The following is a 19,117-nucleotide window of genomic DNA, read 5'->3' on the forward strand; positions in this document are numbered from 1 at the left end:
TGTATTTTCTGTGCAATATTTTCTTTTGCGTTTCCTCATATAATTCTTGTTCTTTTATTGCAATTCATGTATTAATTTAACAAAAATTGAATTTATTGCAAATAATTTATGATTAATTGATGTAATTAAAATAATATTAAATGTATGATGGACAAATCGGCTGGTCGCTGAAGTCGTCTAGTTTATCCCTAATTATTTCGATTTTGTTTTCATCACATACGTCTAACGATAATCATCCTTGTAATATAAGTGTGTTTTCAATGTGAAATAAAACAGTGCATATCAATGGGGAACGCAATATTAATATATATAATAGTTTCAATTCACAATAGGCCTCATGTTCCTTCTCGGGCCCTAGTCATGACATACATGGAGTACCTGCTTAGTTACACTTCGACACTACTTACAATCCAACATTAATATTTATTGATTGCTCTTCTATTTAGAATTTATGTTCAGCTGCCGGTTATGGACCTGTATTATTACTGATTAGTGTGGAATGTGTAGCATGGATCTTAAATGTTCCATGAATTTCTATATAGTTTTTCTATTCAACTAATGTTTTTTAAATAATCTACATTTGTTCTCTGAAAATGTAATGAACTTGCTTTTAGACATTTGATGAAAATAAAATGGAATGTATATTGTTAGAGTTTTGACTCCCTCCGGTGGAGAAAAGGGGAAATTCTGTTCCCCTAACCAGATGTATTCGAGACGCCGACGCGGCGACATGTACATACTCTCTCTCCCGTCTTTTGTGTTGTGATGTGTTTGTGTGGTAGCTTAGAAATGTCCGTGTCCATATATGTGTGAAAATAAACCTATGAAAGTTCAACTCCTGCTTCGTCATTTATGGAATTGCCATGCACTGACTGAACATCGTGTTGTACCCTGGACGTGATACGTTGAAATTTGGAAATTGAAATTTTTTTGGAAAGCGTGACAATTTGGAGGAAGCACAGTGAGGAGCTGAAACCAGAGGTGGGCACATTTATTATTTGTTCTAAGCTTTTTTGAATTATTTAGTTTAAAATGGATATTAATAGATTAAAGGAAAAAAGGAAAGGATTACGTAATATTTTCACGAAACATTTAACTAAAATAAAAAATTCCTTAAGCAAAGAAATTTGTAATGAATATACGAAAGAAGCAAAAATTAATGAGCTTATGAGTTTAAAAGCTCAGCTCACGGAAAAATTGAAGGATTTAATTAGCTTGGATGAGAGTATTCAATTAATTATAGATTTAAGCGAAATGGAAGGAGAAATTGAGTTATGCGAAGATTACAAAGACAAAGCAATCGAACTAACATCTAAACTAGAAAGACAAATTGAAAATTTGAGGGATATTCCACAAGTAAGGACAAACAGTCCAGTTACAAATAATGCGGAAAATGTTATCCCCTTAAGAAATCAAAGCGTTAATTTACCGAAATTAAATATACAAACTTTTGAGGGCGATTGCAGTCAATTTATAGATTTTTGGAATTCCTTTGAAGTCGCAATTCATAAAAATGATTCATTAACAAAAATTGAGAAATTTACTTATCTAAAAACGTATCTTCGTGGAATTGCCTTAAATGCTGTATCGGGATTTTCATTAACTGAGCAAAATTATGATGCGTCGATACAGTTATTAAAAGAAAGATTTGGCCGAACAGATATAATCATATCTTCTCACATGCATAAACTTTTATTGATTGATCCAGTAAAAACTTGCTCAAATGTAACAGGCTTAAGAAAAATGTATGATGCAACAGAAACCCAAATTAGATCGTTGCAATCATTAAATGTAGCTACAGGTACCTATAGTAACCTATTGTGCCCTGTAATATTACAAAAGCTACCCGAAGAATTAAATTTAAACTATAATCGTCACCGTAGGGCAGGTGAATTATTTGATATCACTAATTTAGTAGAATTCTTAAGAATAGAAGTAGAGTGCAGGGAAGCTTCTTTATTATTAGCAAACCCTAAAATTTCTAATGTAAAGGAGTATTCATTTAGAAGCAAACCTGATCAAGGTTACAAAAATAGATATTCTTCGCATACGAATGCCTTAACGACACACGCTAATTCATTTCACCATAAATCTGAATCGAATCGTAAATTTAATCCAAAAAGAAACTATTATCCTTCTTCCGATGACAGAATGAGTAATCAAAAATGTATCTTTTGCACTGAAAAACACATGAGCCATGATTGCTCAGTAAATATTAATGAAAAGAAAAAATCGTTAATGGCTAAGGGAAAATGCTTTGTATGCTTTCAGAATCACATAAGAAAATACTGCAATAGTAACTATCAATGTAAGCTCTGTGGTTCTTTTTCACATAATTCCTTAATTTGCGAAGGACAGCAACCCGATACCGTAACTAAGAATATTTCCCCTCCAGTCGAAGAAGGGACTTCTATCCCCAAAGAAAATAATACCGCTTCTAAGATGGTATCTTTCAGCACCGAACAAAATAAAAGAAAAAATAGGGTCCCTGGATCGGTTTTATTACAAACATTTTCAGCTGTGGTGACCGGACGAAGGGGGAGTAGGACGCACCTGCGTTGCATGTTGGATTGCGGGGCCAATAAATCCTTCATCTTGAGAGGGGTGGTAGAGGAATTGGGATTGAAAACAGTGGGCAGGGAAGTTCTAGCTATTCACACTTTCGGAAGTAAAACCGCTGAGCGTCGTGCTTACGATATAGTGGAGATTACGTTAAGGAATGTACAACACCCGACTCGGTGTGTTAAAATACAAGCGGTTGTTAATGACTCGATTACGTCGGCGAAAATTCATACTCCATCGCAGTGTGTTAGAAACATAGCGTTAGAAAAGGGAATTGAGTTAGCAGATGTTAGTACTTCTGAGAGGATTGATGTTTTGATTGGTTCGGATTATATTTCAGAGATTTTAGGCGAAAGGAATATAAGGATTAGTAAAAGATTGATTGCATCTGATAGTATTTTCGGATATTTGCTACTGGGAAAGGAGATGGGAATTGATTGTAAGGAGATATCTGCTAACCATTTGATCGTCGAGGGTGAGGAATCGAGCTTTGATAGGGTAAAAGATTTGTGGTTATTAGAAACGATTGGGATAAATGCGGATAATGAAGTGTCTCTTTCAGATAAAGAAACTTTAAAATCGTTTCAACAAAATACGACGTATAAAGACAAAATATACGAAACTCGTTTGTTATGGAAGGAGAATAATAAGGCATTACGCAGTAATTATGAAATTGCGAAACGTCGTTTATTCGGTTTAAGCAAAACATTAAATAAAAACAAAGAATTATTTGTTAAATACTATGGCATTATTAAAGAACACTTAAGAGAAGATATTATAGAACGAGTAGATTTGAATTTAGACCAAAATATAAACACAGGTTATTTTCTTCCACATCATGCTGTAGTGCGAGAACGGAAGGATAGTACAAAGGTTAGGATTGTCTTTGACGCATCATCAAAGGGAAAAGGCGCGTTATCATTAAACGATTGTTTAGAGAGCGGACCGAACTTAAATCCTGATTTACTTGAAATCTTGTTACGGTTTAGGTTAAACAAAACTGCATTTAGTGCAGATATTCAGCGCGCTTTTTTAGAAGTAGGGATAGCCGAGGAAGATAGGCAGTTTTTAAAATTCTTATGGATAAAAGAGGATTGTCCTAATCCCGGTTTCAGCCCTCACAATATTGAAACATTCCAATATAAAAGAGTCCTCTTTGGAGTGAAATGCAGCCCATTCTTACTTGCCGCAGTTATTAAACTACATTTAGAAAAATTCGAAAGTGAATATGAAGAAGCATGTAAAATGTTGAGCTATTTGTACGTGGATGACCTAGCAGCTGGCACGTCAAGCGTTTCCGAAGCTATAAAATTGAGCAAAGAAATGATTTACATTCTAAGTCAGGCCAACATGAATCTTCGAAGATGGGCTACGAACTCCTCAATTCTAAATGAAGCTTGGAAACAAGCTAATGTTGACCGTCGTGAAACATCCGAAGAAATAGGTGTGCCATTAAAAATTCTTGGACTCATTTGGGACAATATCAACGATAAATTTACCATAGACATTCAACAAATATCTAAGATGAAGGACAGTAATCTTTCGAAGCGTTTGATCCTGAGCATCTGTGGGATGCTGTTTGATCCATTGGGGATGATAACCCCTTTTACTGTCAGAATGAAATTTTTACTGCAGAACACCTGGGAACGGGAGCTGAAATGGGATGAACCACTACCGCCGGACATTCAAGAGACATTTCTGTCATGGCTGGATGAGGTAAAAACTATCCCTCAGATTTCTTTGCCTCGTCCTCACTTCCTTGATGCAGAGACTCCAATGGCTGAAATTCACATTTTCTCAGATGCAAGCCCAAAGGCTTATGGTTGTGTGGCCTACTTCAGGAAAGTGATCAACGGGAAGGTGAACTCCAGTTTCATAGTGGCGAAATGCCACCTAGCTCCACTGAAAAAATTGAGTCTGCCCAGACTCGAACTCATGGGAGCCCTTGTTTCTGCCAGATTAGCAGAATACTTAAAACGAGCATTTACCTGGATTACATCTGACCACATCTTCTTCTGGTCGGATTCGCAAATCAGCCTTCATTGGATAAAAGGAGACCCTTTACGATGGAAGGAGTTTGTGAGAAATCGCGTACGGGAGATCCAGGAGAAAACCAATCGAGACCAGTGGAATTACTGCAGAGGAAAGATGACCGCCGCAGACAAGTTAACCCGAGGACTGTCTATCCGAGTGTTAGCGCAAGATGATGTTTGGTGGCATGGTTCAGACTGGTTGTTTAACCCAGATCTATGCCTTGACAACACAGTGAACAGCGAATTCAATGAAGTTGAAGTAGCAAACGAACTAAAGAAAGACTATGTTTCAGCGAGCAACCTAGTAATGACTGTAACTGGAACAAATTGTGATGATTTTCTCGACAAACTTCTCAAAATCACAAATGACTATGTAAAACTTATTTGTATTATTTCATATATTTTTAGATTTTCAGCTAATTGCAGGTACCCTCAGTCAAGGACTGCAGAGCCCATTACGGCTGGTGAAAGGATTCAGGCAGAAAACCAATTAATCCGAACGGTTCAACGTGGTAAGTTTAAGGAAGAAATTGAGGATTTGAAAAGAGGTAAGAATGTTTCAAAGAAAAGTAAACTGTCAACCTTAAATGCATTTTTGGACGAAAATGATATTCTAAGAGTGGGAGGCAGGTTAAAAAATTCCAAATTAAATGTTTATTCAAAATATCCTATTGTGTTACCATCGAATCATATTTTAACTTACAATATTTTAGTGCATTATCATAAGAAATATTTACATTTGGGAGCACAGGCTTTGTTGTATCAAGTACGTCAGAAATTTTGGGCAATCAATGGTAAACATAATTGTAAAAGGGTGATATTTAATTGCATTACTTGTGTGAAAAACAAACCTGTTTTAACATCCCAATTAATGGGTGATTTACCAGCTGATCGCGTAACTCCTAATCATGTATTCAACATTACTGGTATTGACTTTGCTGGCCCATTCTTCTTAAAATTCAGAAATCAGAAAAAAGGTATATTGAACAAAGTTTATGTTGTAATTTATGTGTGCTTATGTACTAAAGCTTTGCATCTTGATTTCGTTACTGATCAAACATCTGACTGTTTTATTGCAAGTTTAAAGCGTTTCTTTGGAAGGAAAGGTAAATGTGCAAAAATTCTTACAGACAATTCCAAAACATTTGTCGGTGCAAACAAAGAACTTAAAAAGCTGTATAATCTTGTCAACTCTCCTGATCAATGTTTAGGTGAATTTTTAATTTCAGAATCTATTGAATGGAAGTTCATTCCACCTAAATCACCGAATTTTGGTGGTATTTGGGAAGCCGGAGTAAAATCCTTTAAATTCCATTTAAAACGCGTACTAGGAAATCAGAAACTAACTCTGGAAGAATTTCTAACAATTTTGGCTGAAATTGAAGGCGTCCTAAATTCTAGACCCCTTACTCCGCTATCTCCAGAATTCGACGATTTTGAAACTTTGTCACCTGGTCATTTTTTGATCGGCAGACCAATTAATGGAATTGCCGAACTATTGTTAATTAACTCAAATGAAAATCGATTATCAAAATGGCAAAAAATTACAAAATTTTCTCAAAGTATATGGAAAATATGGAAACGTGATTATCTTTGCAGTTTACAACAACGTTACAAATGGAAATTCAATAAAAATGATGTAAAACTCGGAACCCTTGTTCTGATAAAAAATGAAAATTTACCTAGAACAAAGTGGTTGTTAGGAAGAATTACTGAAGTTTTCCCAGGTAATGACAACCAAATTAGAGTAGTCAATATTAAATTACCAAATGGCAATATAATAAAACGAAATGTTCGTGATGTAGCTATTTTATCCTCTGGAAATGAAGTGTATTAATGTTATTGTTATTTGTTTTAGTTTATAATGTATATATAATGGAATTTAATTATCAGAATTGTATTTGTATTTATACTGATTGTATAATTTGTATTTTTGTGAATTTATTGTTTTATTGTAACTATTGTATGCAGTTTTATGAAGGTCTTCATCCGGGGGGTGGATGTTAGAGTTTTGACTCCCTCCGGTGGAGAAAAGGGGAAATTCTGTTCCCCTAACCAGATGTATTCGAGACGCCGACGCGGCGACATGTACATACTCTCTCTCCCGTCTTTTGTGTTGTGATGTGTTTGTGTGGTAGCTTAGAAATGTCCGTGTCCATATATGTGTGAAAATAAACCTATGAAAGTTCAACTCCTGCTTCGTCATTTATGGAATTGTCATGCACTGACTGAACATATATCCTTTCAAACCCATAAGGAGATTAATGACACATAATTTTATCAAAACTTGGTAAATTCTTGAAATTCAATTCTTAAAAAATAAATTTAAAAAAAAAAAAACTATTGAAGAACCGTAAGAGTAGTAGCTTTTTTGTGTTTGGAAAGAAGACACCCTACAACGTGAATTTTCAAGTATTATGGTTTAGTTTTGTTTAATCAAATCCTATTACTCCTTTCAATGTTTAATCCGTTAATCTTTTCTGTGACACCATATGATTGATATTGACCATTTGTTATCTACTTGGAGAAAACACATGAAGGAAGAAATGTCTTAGATGGTAGATTAAAGAGATCCTTATATCTTCTATAGACTACTTATGTTCTCTTGTCGAATTTTCCAAAGAAAGTATACAAAAAATAAACACTTAGGTGATTCAAACCTTTAATCCAAAACATTGTAGCATAATAATATTTCAGGCTTTATTTTCATCTGTTTTTATATAATTCTTTTCTCTTAATTATAAAAACAATAAATAAACAAAAAAGACAGTATCAAATACATTTTTAAGTATAAGCACAATAATCAAGCAGGGTCGGTCTTTAGTCGATTACTTCCAATAGGGACCACTCGTGAGATTTTTTTTCATAGGGAACGTCGTTTCCTGCATACTGGGTATTCCGAATTTTCGCCGCTAGAGGGCACATCTATAATATGTTTATAAGGAGAGCGATGTAGTTGGTGTTCTGTGGATTTTGATTCGATTACATTATTAAGTCGAGTCTCCAGCCATGGAAGGAGACGGACGCTCCGATGACTCTAGCTGCTGCAAGAATATTTTTAGTGATAGTATTATGGCACAGGTAAAACATGCTTCTGTGGAACAGATTATTGCACTTAGATCACAGACGCTCAAGGCATTAAATCATACCATAATGGACGATGATGATATCGAGCGTTTTAGACGCAAATTCTCACCTCCTGAAATCTACATGGACACCCAAGACAGCAATAAAAACTGGGCAGACAGATCCACCACCTCCAATATCCAAATCCTCTACACCTACCTCAACTCGCCATATCCCGACTGAAAATCCCATTTCTCCGCAAACACCAAATTCAGATGTCGCAATGGTTTCTCCATCATCACAGAAACAAAAAATCCCCCAAGACGACTTCCAAACTGTTCCGACCAAAAAAGCTGCTAAAAAGCCCCGTACCGAGGAAAATTTCAAAATCAGTACGGAAAACTCCTATTCCCACTTACAAGAAGAAAGTGATAAGACACCAAAAACAATAGCACCGATCAGTTTAGTTATCCAAGAAAACTTCAACCTAATCCTACAAGAAATAATGAGAAAACATCCTGAAATGGAAAACCATTTTCAAAGAGGTTATATGCAAATAAAACCAAAAACAGAAGAAACTAGACGAGAAATAATTAGCCTAATCCAAAGCAAAAAACAAGATTTTATTATTAATGAAGCTCCTGAAGAAAGACCGATCAAAATAGTTATTAGAGGACTCCCGAACTACACTACAATAGAAGACATCAAAAACGAACTTGAAGCTAATAATTATCAAATTCAAAGAATCAACCAAATGAAGAACTTCAGATCTAAAACCCTCCTCCCATTATTTCTCGTAGAAGTCAGAAAAACCGGTAACTACAAGAATATCTACAAACTAAAACACCTTTGTTTCCTGTCCGTGAAAATAGAGCCATACAGGACAAAAAATACTGCTACAACTGCTCCGGATTCCACCACTCTGCCAGAAACTGCCGCATCAAACCCAGATGTATCAAATGTAATGGAAACCATCCCACCCGAGACTGCCATATAAAAGAAAAAATAGAGAACCCTGTTTGCATTAACTGCAATATGATGACCGGCCACCTCGCAGCCTGGAAAGGATGTCCTGCAATACCTAGAGCCCAATCCCAAACTACCCCAGAAGATCATATGCTGAAGTTATCAATAAAAGTAATCACCAGAACATTAATCCTACCCTCCCAAAAAGCCAAGAAGTCACCTCCCAAAGTTCAAATCCCAGAAGACCACAGCCTCCCCAAGCTACTTTAACAGGCGAAATAGACGACTTAAAAGATCTGAAAAACCACCTCAACGACCTAAAAGAGATTAGAGAACTCCTGATTGAATTCCCCAACATCCTAAAGGCCATCAGACTTAGCAAAAAAGCTAAAAACAAGCAAGAAAAACTTCTAATATTCATAGACGCTCTCATCGCCGAAGATTAAACTCCTAGCAGACTACGCCCACCGCCGAGATCAAGACCCCCGATTCGCCCGCCCCTACATCTCATCAATAGTACTTAAGCCGATGTTCCTTGCCACCAGCCTCATTTTCCTCTCAAGCCTCCGTAACATTGTTGCCTTGTCCAATTCTCCCCCTGCTTTTTTTACACCAAATCACTTTATTTTATTTTTTTCTTCACTATTCACCTTTTTTGCACCCCATCATCGCTCTCATCTCACCTGGTCTCATGACCGCACTTAAAATGCTGTTTTAGCCAAAACTTCTCAGGGTTTCAAATTCAGGTACCACAGTCATATTCATACTGAGTAGAAGTGTTTTTCACTAGCACTCAATGAAGAATCCAAAGTCAGTCAGTCAGACCAGCCTCATTCAAGACCTTTCCCCACTCCTGTGCAAACCATCTTTCGTCCTGCTGAAAGTATTAGTCGATCGGAGATGGCGCCCTAATATTTTCCTTGTGTGGTGTTCTGTGATGTGTGTGAAAAATAAATGTATGTGAATGTGTAAAATTCGTATCGTCTTTTATTCGAATCTCTCGTATTCGAAACATGAACATTCGTAGGAACATAATGGTGCATCGGCCGGGAATGTGGATTCATTTGGTTAAGTAAAATACGTCTGTACTGACTCGAAACGAAAGTACATTCGTTTTGCCACTTCACGGTAAATTGTGTTTTGATGCTCCAAAATATAATTGAAATGGTTTATCCGAACATTTCATTTGGAATATGAGTCAAGAAATTTATTGGATATCCTGATTATTTTGAAGCAACTTCGTTTGCGAAGCAACAGATGTCAGCTGGTGGGGTATATAGTTGAAATGTTGCTATTTCTTTTCTGCTGAAAGTTATTGAAGTAAATTTAGTTCTGCTTTAGAAATTAGTTGTTTCAGGATAATATTGATGTTTAGAATTAGGGTTTATTCGGAGGAAATAGTTGAAATGGTAAAGTTGTATATGCTTTCGTTTTGAGAGTGTTGAGTTTCGTTTTCGTTGTTTGTTACTAGTTGTGTTGTGTTAGCATTTCTGAACCACCTATGTTTTAAAATTGTTTGATTTGTAAAGGGAGTCAATTTGAGTGTGTTTGAATTAAGTTTCATTTTCAGTTGTTTGTCAGTAGTTGTCTTGTATTGCATTTCTGAACCACATATGTTTTAAAATTATTTGAGTTTGGAAAGGAAGTCATCTGATTGTGTTAGTTAATGTCTGTAAAAGAAAAAGAATTAGTTATGGCTGAAAAGAGCGAAAAAGATATGTTAGATAAGTTGAAAAAACAACGTTCCTCACACAGAGGTCAAGTTACAAAATTAATTTGAAAAATAAAAACTCGTTTAGACGAACCGGGAGTTGAAATGGATGAGCTCGAAGGTCTTTTGGCGCAACTACAAATCAAAGACGAACAAATGAAATCTATCGATAGTAAAATCGAAAATCTTTTAGATATTAATGATATTGAGTCGGAAATTCAGAAAATTGATGAATATAATGAAGAAATAGTTTTTACTTCTGTAAAATTAAAGAATAAAATAAAATCGTTGCATTCGCATTGTGTAAATGAATATGAAACTAGTAATTTGCGTGTGACCCCAGTAAATCGATGCGGATCAAATATAAATGCAAAATTACCTAAATTGAAAATTCAAACCTATTATGGCGATCCATCAGAGTATTTAAATTTTTGGAACCAATTCGAAAATTCAATTGAAAAAAAATTCCTCTCTCTCTCAGATGTTGAAAAACTTTCTTATTTATTTAGTTGTCTTCGTGGTGATGCACTTGCTAGCATTAAATGTTTTGCGATAACGGGAAATAACTATAAATCAGCACTTAAGTTAATTCAAGATACATTTGGTCAGCGAGATGTGTTAATTAATGCCCATATGTCTAAACTGTTAAATATGACACCTTTAAAAATTTCTTCTAATTTACAGGAATTAAGGAATCTTTATTTTAAATGTCAAACTCAAATTCGTTCTCTTGAAAGCTTAGGTGTGAAATCGGAAACATATAGCATAATGCTTTGCGCAATTATTTTGAAACTCTTTCCCAGTGATCTTATTTTAGAATTTAGTAAATAGCACATTTCTACTGCTAATCATGACCTAGATGAATTAATGAGTTTTTTGCATAAAGCTATCATCGTTAGAGAGAGAGCCATTCATATGCAACAATCCACTGTTTCCCTCACATCGCATCGTCAGACGTCTGATTCCCAGCACAGACAATTTTCTTGTAAACATTACGGAGGCACTTCGAATCGGAATAAATTTATATCCTCCGGGAATGAATTGATGACTAATGCTGCTTCAAGCAGCTGTATATTTTGCCATCAAAATCATTTGAGTCATTTATGTGAGAACTTGAAAGCTCAAAATAAGAGAGAAAAATTGCTACGCGAAAAAAGATGCCTGTTATGTTGGAATGAAAATTGTTTTGTTAAAACCTGCAATGGCGCCGTCTGTTCTTTTTGTAATGGTAGACATGCCCGCGCAATATGTTATAAATTAGAAAACTCTAAGAGGCAAAAGAGTGTGGGCGAATCACTGGGAAACCACGATCTTCACAGCCATAAAAGAATCTTAGTAGTCTATTTTGCAGAAGAGGTTGCATGTTTGTAGCATAAAATTTATAGTTGCTTTGTCTATTTAATGAGGGTGGGAAAAAGGCAAGGAAGTATTAACAATTCTACACTGAAGTAAGTTCTTCCTTTTCTTTCTCTCACATACTCATCCTGGGAGGCCCGTACTATCTTAAAGTGTAACCGGCCCCCACTTGCTGTGGGGTGAAAAAAGGTGTCGAAGTATGCACACATAAATATATATTTATGGTCGGGGATTGGATTCAGAAATCCTTACCATAAATTCTTATTGAAATTGAAATGATATTTCGAAATGTTGCCATTGTTCATCAGACTGGAAAAAAAGCATTCCTGCTTCTATACCGAAAAAGAGGCTGAAAAAGACTTTTTGCAACATATATAAAAATGAAAAATAATAAACTTCTAAATAAACCTTACTTTGAAAAAATGCTTTAAATCATTATCATTACAGTGTACCTTGGCTAATTCAAACATTTTTAATTTTAATTCATCAGCATTTCACATTTTTTTTTCTCTGGGCCGTTGAATTTCTCGTCAATATAATGTTGAAATGTCGGAGGAATCGACCTCTGCATGTCAATCTTTTTTGAGTTCAATCATAGGCTTTCTTTCTCCCATTCCGGAGTTTGTTGCTTACTGGATTGTGATTGGTTACAGGATTACATGTCTATTTACATTATGGATAGAAAACACAGAGGGGAATTTGTAGTTATTAAATTCTAGATAAGTTTAAGATGAGATATGAAAATATTTTCCCCTTCATATTTTCAAACTTTTAATGCCACAACAGGCATTTTTTAAAATTATTTTCATATTGTCTATAACATTTTTAGAAATCTTTTAGTGAATGTAAACAACAGTAAGTTCAAAATAAATTATGAATGCTACTGTATTCCTAGCTTTCAAAAAGGTTTTAAGAAAAGAATTACAATTATTTATTAAATAATAATTAATACTGTGTAGTAATTAAAAAAATTTCAATTAAATTTGTGACTGTTTTAAAGAGTTATTTAATTTATGGATTTTTTTTTATTACAAATAGTTTACTCTGATTAATTCTCTTACCTTCCTTTTGACCAACACTCATAGTTTTATGTGTTTTTTATTTTATCTCAATTAATGTTCATATAATTTTAGTGTTGAATTTAGATATTTATTAATAATTTTTTAACTTACAATAGATAATAATTTAAATTAATGCCAACAAAAAGAAATACTGAATTTTTGTTTTTAATAATTTTAAAATTACTTAAACAGAAAAAGAAATTCAATGAACAAAAAGAGAAAATAATTGTTGTAACTTCTAAAAATTCAGAATTTTCATGAAATATATTAGTCAGTAGAATATAGAAACAGTAATTCCTGTTTCATACCTATCATTAAAAGAATTTACTAAAATTTATATAAACATCCTTTGCTGTTTAACGGATTTATTACTTTTGAATTTTGCTTCATAATGAAATTAAGCTATGCAGTATAGGACAAAATTATTAAAATAAATTTTAAAAAAGGGATCTTTTTTCATGAAATTCAGTTGACAATGCATTATTTTTTGTCTTTAGTTTTTTTTCTCGGTATTTTGAAAATTTTCTTAATAATGATTTTCTGATAGAAGGAATTATTTCTGAATATTATATTTCTTTTTAGTATTTTTATATAATAATATTTTATTATTATGAAAGTTACTGAAATATGCCAGTTGTATTAAAAATAATGCTTTTATAAATTATTTTGCTAAATAATCATTTGAACAATTATTAAAAAAAGAAATTACATACTATCCATAACAGAAAATTGCTGCATGTATATATATTTGAAAATAACATCACAATAATTATGATTTGTGTAGAATTCTACCTGTAGTATTAAATCAGAATAGAAATAAACTTTCTTTTTGTTTCTTTTATTATTTCCTATATGTGTATTAATAAAATTAATGCCTAAAATTTATTTTTTATCAGCTCAAATGAAGGGTTTGTACTATAATAATTCATAGTATTCTAGATAGATATCCTGTTGTTTCTTCTAGGGACTAATTTTCTGTTTAATTTTAAAATCTATAGAATTCATTTCAAGTCATTTCTTGTCTGTGGTTAAATTGGCCAATGATCTATGTTGCCTTGAAACAAACATTCTATATTGATATAAACTGTCTATACTTATGTTCATTTTATAAATAATCAGTATGTGTATGTGCAAAAAGATTTGTATTATAAATTACACTAATGAACTAACATGGCCCTTTCAAATATCTAGATAAAGTTCTGGGCAAATCTTAGAAAAATAATATTTTCAAGTGAATTTCTTGTAGAAATTCTTAACCATTCTATATTGGCATAGTTTTAAACAGAATCACTGGTCCTTTTAATTAAAATGAAGCTCTTCCTTAAGTTTACAACTTATGTATTAAAATCATTTTTAATAAAAATATAAGTATATAATAACTTTTTCTTATATAAAAGATGTCATTATAATTTCAATAAACCACATCAGCCATTTCTCAAAAGAAGCAGTGGTATTCCTAAAATCGAATATTATACTATTTTTAAACTGGTATTAAGAAATAATCATAATATGACAAAGAAATAAAGATCTTCTTTCATAATATAACATTTGGAATTCAAAAAATTTTGTAGCTTTTGTTAAAATGATGATTGTCAATACTTTTTAAAAATTGTTGATACAAAAATATTTTATACAAATGGGATTTTTTCAATACTTTTTTTTCTCAGGGAGTATATAAGAAGTTATATATGAGTCTATACTAAATTTAAACTTATCTATATTATTGTCATTCAAAAAGATGAGAAATTACATAGCTAGGAAACACATAACCGAAGGAAAACCTCTTACTGATATTTCCAGCTTTCTAACTTTAAAAAGCTGTTGATATTTCAGTTTATCATTTGCATTATTCTTTTAAAGAGAATTGTAAAGAGCAAAACTGTATATAAATGTAATTGTATGAGCAAAACTGTATAAAGATGTATAATTGTTTTATAACTTCTATTATTTATTAATAATATAGATTTATAAATTAAATTAAAAGTTGCTAAGTGTTTTTTTTAGGTGTTTCAATAAACTAACAGAAATGAATAAAAATCGTTACATTACAAAAGAATTTAAATAACTTTCATTCCACAGTTATTTTCAAACATGACACAGTTGCGAGCAGTTTGATAAAAAGAAATGATCGCACATCTTAAACTACAGAGCACCTATAAAAATAGTTTATTTTGAAGTAGATTCAAGATTTCATTTTACAAGAAATTTCCCACACTTATAAGATGTAAATATGTGCTGTTTTTATTATTGCACAATTGCAATGTAATCATCTTTTCTTTTAATTCTTTAATATATGTTTATTTTTCCATTAACAGAATTTTGTATTTAATATGCAAAGTTAAATATCGAGATCATCTAAACAACACATATGCTAAAATAATTTTTTTTCATCATATATTCTAATAATAATTAAAGAAGAATTCTTGTCCTGTTTATTGAATAACAACATTTGCAGACTGTCGAAAATGAAGATGAGAAAGGAATGGCATTTGAAACCATGGAATCAACCTAATTAACATTAATTTGATTTTATATATTATTTTATTTGATTTAATTCAAACTGATGAATTTTAAAATGCATAAAGCATTGTCTTATGATGAATTTTGAAATATAAAGGAATTTTATGTAGACATTTATTGGGAAAAATACAGAAATTAGCGTAAACTTGTTATTCCAAGAAGAATACGAAGAATGAAAAAAGTATAACTTAATAATTTAGAGAATTAACACACTTTTACTTTCTTCAGAAATACATCCATACAATTGAATATAGAAAAACAAAAATAGCTAAATAAAAAACAAGTTTCAATGAAATACTAAGACTAAATAAATTTTATTTCCAGAAGTTCTCTTAATGAATGAGTTATTTCTTACTAGCCGCATTTGGTGACCAGCTGGAAGTATCCTGCGATAATATGGTTGCTAAAAATTAAATATTTTGTGAAACTATACCTTAATGATTTCCTCAACAAAATATTTTTAAATTACTAAGCATTTATGACATGAAATTTGCATGTGCTGTTCTAGCGTCCATGTCTAGGGAATTGTGTATTTCTGCTACTTATTATTCTTAATTATTTTTAAAATATTTAATTAAATAATCAAAATATAAGTAACCTTCAGTATTTTGCTCGACTTTAAGTTTATTTCATCTTGTAATTTCAGAAATAATTTTTGGGAAAAAAGTATCTTATATGTCAGTTTAAAGTGTAAATATTTATCTTGTCAGACTCTGGTTTAAATATTATAAGGTGCACAGTTGATTTTTAAATCGTCCTAGTTAGTTTAAGATCATCTAATAATACTAAATCCTTCTCAGAGACCTTCTTTTACAAGAAATATTAATACCATTCCCTGCACCTACAAAAGGGTGCGACATTGACCTCGCCCTTGACCCTAGCAGAGGGGATGACATTGTTTTATAGAAATTTTTGTTTCTTTTCTGTCGTCTATATTTCCATTAAAGCATTTTATTCCCCTGAGATTTCCTTTTCGCTGGATTTTTGAAGATGCCAGCTTCTGTACACATTTTTAAAGTGTAGAGACAAATGCAATTTTTAAAAATTAAAAATACAATTTTTCTCAGCTGTCATAAATATTTATTCACTGTCATTTTTGAACGATTCAAAGGGATTTCTTTCTATAGTTTTCGGTATGTGTTACTTAAAAAAAATAAATGTAATCTATAATAAAAAATAAAATTATAATTTTAATTTTGTGGCTTGCCAATTTTTTTATTAATTTAATATTTTCAAATAAAAGAAAACATTTATGAATTCTCATTAAAAAATTTCCATAGTAAATAAGGGATATAAAACTATTTGAACTCTCCAAGTGAAAATCGTCAAAAATCACACTTAAAAAAATATTGAGACATTAATCTTAGGATTTATTTCCAACACAGGAAAAAAAAGAAAAGAAATTAAAATATACACTTTGTGCAACAGTTTTCATCAAAAAATATATTATGAAAAAGGTTGCGAAAATTTTATTATTTTGCAACAAAAATTAAGTGAATGGTATTTATTATTCAATAAAGGAAGAATTACTGTCAGTAAAATGGTAAAGTGAATTTAGTTATGGGAATATTAACATTTATTAAAACCAAAAAGTTGGCAATTAAAGCCACCGATTTAACCTTTTCTCTGCTGCATTATTTTTTTAAATTTGTTTTTTCCCCCTCATACTAGAATATGAATTTTTACTTCCTCCTTCTTTTTCAGCCAATAGTATTTAGATTCAGGATGGAAATAAAAAAAACTAAGTGTTTAAATTCTAGCGAATTACATATAAACGATGACACATTTTAATTCTAGAAATTTTAAAGTAGTATTCTCTTTAAATGTAGATGTGCATTATAATCAATGCATGTCATGCGTAACAAGTTTGTGTTATGTATGACAAATCGGATATTTTTTGGGAAATTTCAGAACTATCAGTCTTATGATTTAAAGCTAACAATTCATTCCTCGAGGGAAAAAAAAAAAAAAAATAGCTTGGGAATTTATGTTTTTTTGCCATTGAAAATATGTTTTTTATTTTTGTTAGCATCAAATATTTCTGAAGCTTACTGAATGTTTCAGGAAAATTGCATCTTTAAAAATGGACACTAAGTATTTTTAAGGGGACACAATGTCTTTACACTTTTTAAAATTTTAAAAATTATACAAAAAATTTTAATAGTAGTACATGCAAACATTGAAATAAAAACACCCTGAAAATAAAAATGTAAATCTGCCTACTTACATAACATTTCAATTTTTTAAAATTTGCAACTACTATTTCAAATATGAGTATTTTTACTTTAACCTTTTTTTTTATATAGATTCTCTGAAATATATTACACAAAATTGTGCATGGCTTACAAGATATATTTAGTACTTATTTTAATATAAAATTTTTACTATTATATGTGGTGAAAAATAGGGAAATTTAGCAGCATTCATTTTAACTCTAGCATATATATATATAAAACTAAAGAAGTGAATGCTTATTGCATGCACAGTTCTATCATATACATAATGAAGAACTCATACACAAAATGTGAAAGCTCTATCTTATTTAGGAAAAAAACCTTAGCATTTAAAAAACATGAAGATGAAGAAAAACAGAACATGCAGAAAAATGTATTTAAAGCTTTGATTTGTGAATAAAATATTTACTCTTTTTCCAGCAAATATTTTGCATAGTCATAAAAACTATATAATTTAAAATATATATACAAAACTTTAAACACTTATCTTCAATACAAAATATTTTATAAAGATTTATATATTCAATACTGGAATGAAAAGAAACTTGATCAAGAAAAACAGCTGTATGAAATCAACAGAAAATCTAGATTTTTAAAATAAATTGCCATATGTGATAATTAAAATTTATTGAACACATGATTTAAAAGCACCCAGGTTTTTGTATATTAGTCCTTTCTTTAAATTATAACACTCTTCATTTATAAGCAAGTTTAATTTTTTTCTGAACTCATACACAGCAGATTTCTAGTGTCTTCTCTGATGTACATGCCTGAAATCTCTCCACATGGCTAAATGTTTAGATTGTTTATTCGAAAGAACATTATTTTCAGCTTGTACACTTTCTAATGATTTATAATTTCCCTACATTGAATTCAGAAACTGCATCTGCAATCTGGACTTGACACAGTGAAGCAGAAGTTTCTTTAGAGCACTTACTCCATATTACACTATGAAGACTTTCATTTGAATTTTGTGTTAAACAGCTTGTGCAATTTGAAGAAGCTCATCCGATGTCAGTCGTTGATAAATTAGGGACAAATTTTTCATTTACTGATGTTTTTATTTTATGTTTAATGTCTACTTGATAAAAGGACCAGGAATCTTTTCCAGAAGGACATTTATCATGTTGTAGTATTTTGTCCGGAAAAATATTATGCAATAATGTGGCATATATGGTTGTTTTCATAGACTTGACATTTTTATTATTAAATTTGGAAAACTTGAATTTTTCTTATATATAAGTCAAAAATCTCTTCACAAACTGAAATTGCATAATAAAAATATATAATTTATTTTCTGCTCCTAATTAAGGAATTTATATAGTTTATTTAAGAAGTTTTTTTACATAATGCCAGAATTGGATGAATGTCAAATTTTAATCCGAAATATTAACCCTATGATATATTAATTTATTTAGCTTACTAATAAAATTGCACATTGATGATATATATGTATTTTGCAGGAAAAATATTTACATATAAAATGACGAATCAGTTCAGAAACAAGCTATCTGTAAAAAAGTTTAAAAAGAGGGAGAGACTTTCACCAAAAAAAAAATAATAAATAAATAACTGTGTGTCAAATGTTAAATTTCCTGAATTTCAGCT

At 31.5% G+C, this 19,117-nt stretch overlaps 1 protein-coding gene across 1 annotated transcript; it reads left to right on the plus strand.

The window, feature by feature from the left end:
* Window positions 1–1,254: 1,254 nt before the first annotated feature.
* Window positions 1,255–7,714, plus strand: LOC129959163 (uncharacterized). Its single transcript, XM_056071986.1, has 3 exons — window positions 1,255–1,356; window positions 2,272–5,143; window positions 7,701–7,714. The coding sequence occupies exons 1-3, from the start codon at window positions 1,255–1,257 to the stop codon at window positions 7,712–7,714; spliced, it is 2,988 nt and encodes a 995-aa protein (XP_055927961.1).
* The last annotated feature ends 11,403 nt before the right edge of the window (window positions 7,715–19,117 follow it).

This window comes from Argiope bruennichi, chromosome X1, assembly GCF_947563725.1.
Source record: "Argiope bruennichi chromosome X1, qqArgBrue1.1, whole genome shotgun sequence".
Classification (NCBI taxonomy): domain Eukaryota; kingdom Metazoa; phylum Arthropoda; class Arachnida; order Araneae; family Araneidae; genus Argiope; species Argiope bruennichi.

Excerpts from the sequence above, each read along its gene's own strand:
- LOC129959163 (XM_056071986.1), top strand. The coding sequence starts at position 1,255 with ATGGAAGGAGAAATTGAGTTATGCGAAGATTACAAAGACAAAGCAATC. Across the intron at positions 1,357-2,271 it reads ATTTGAGGGATATTCCACAA|AATCACATAAGAAAATACTG; the intron begins GTAAGGACAAAC and ends GTATGCTTTCAG.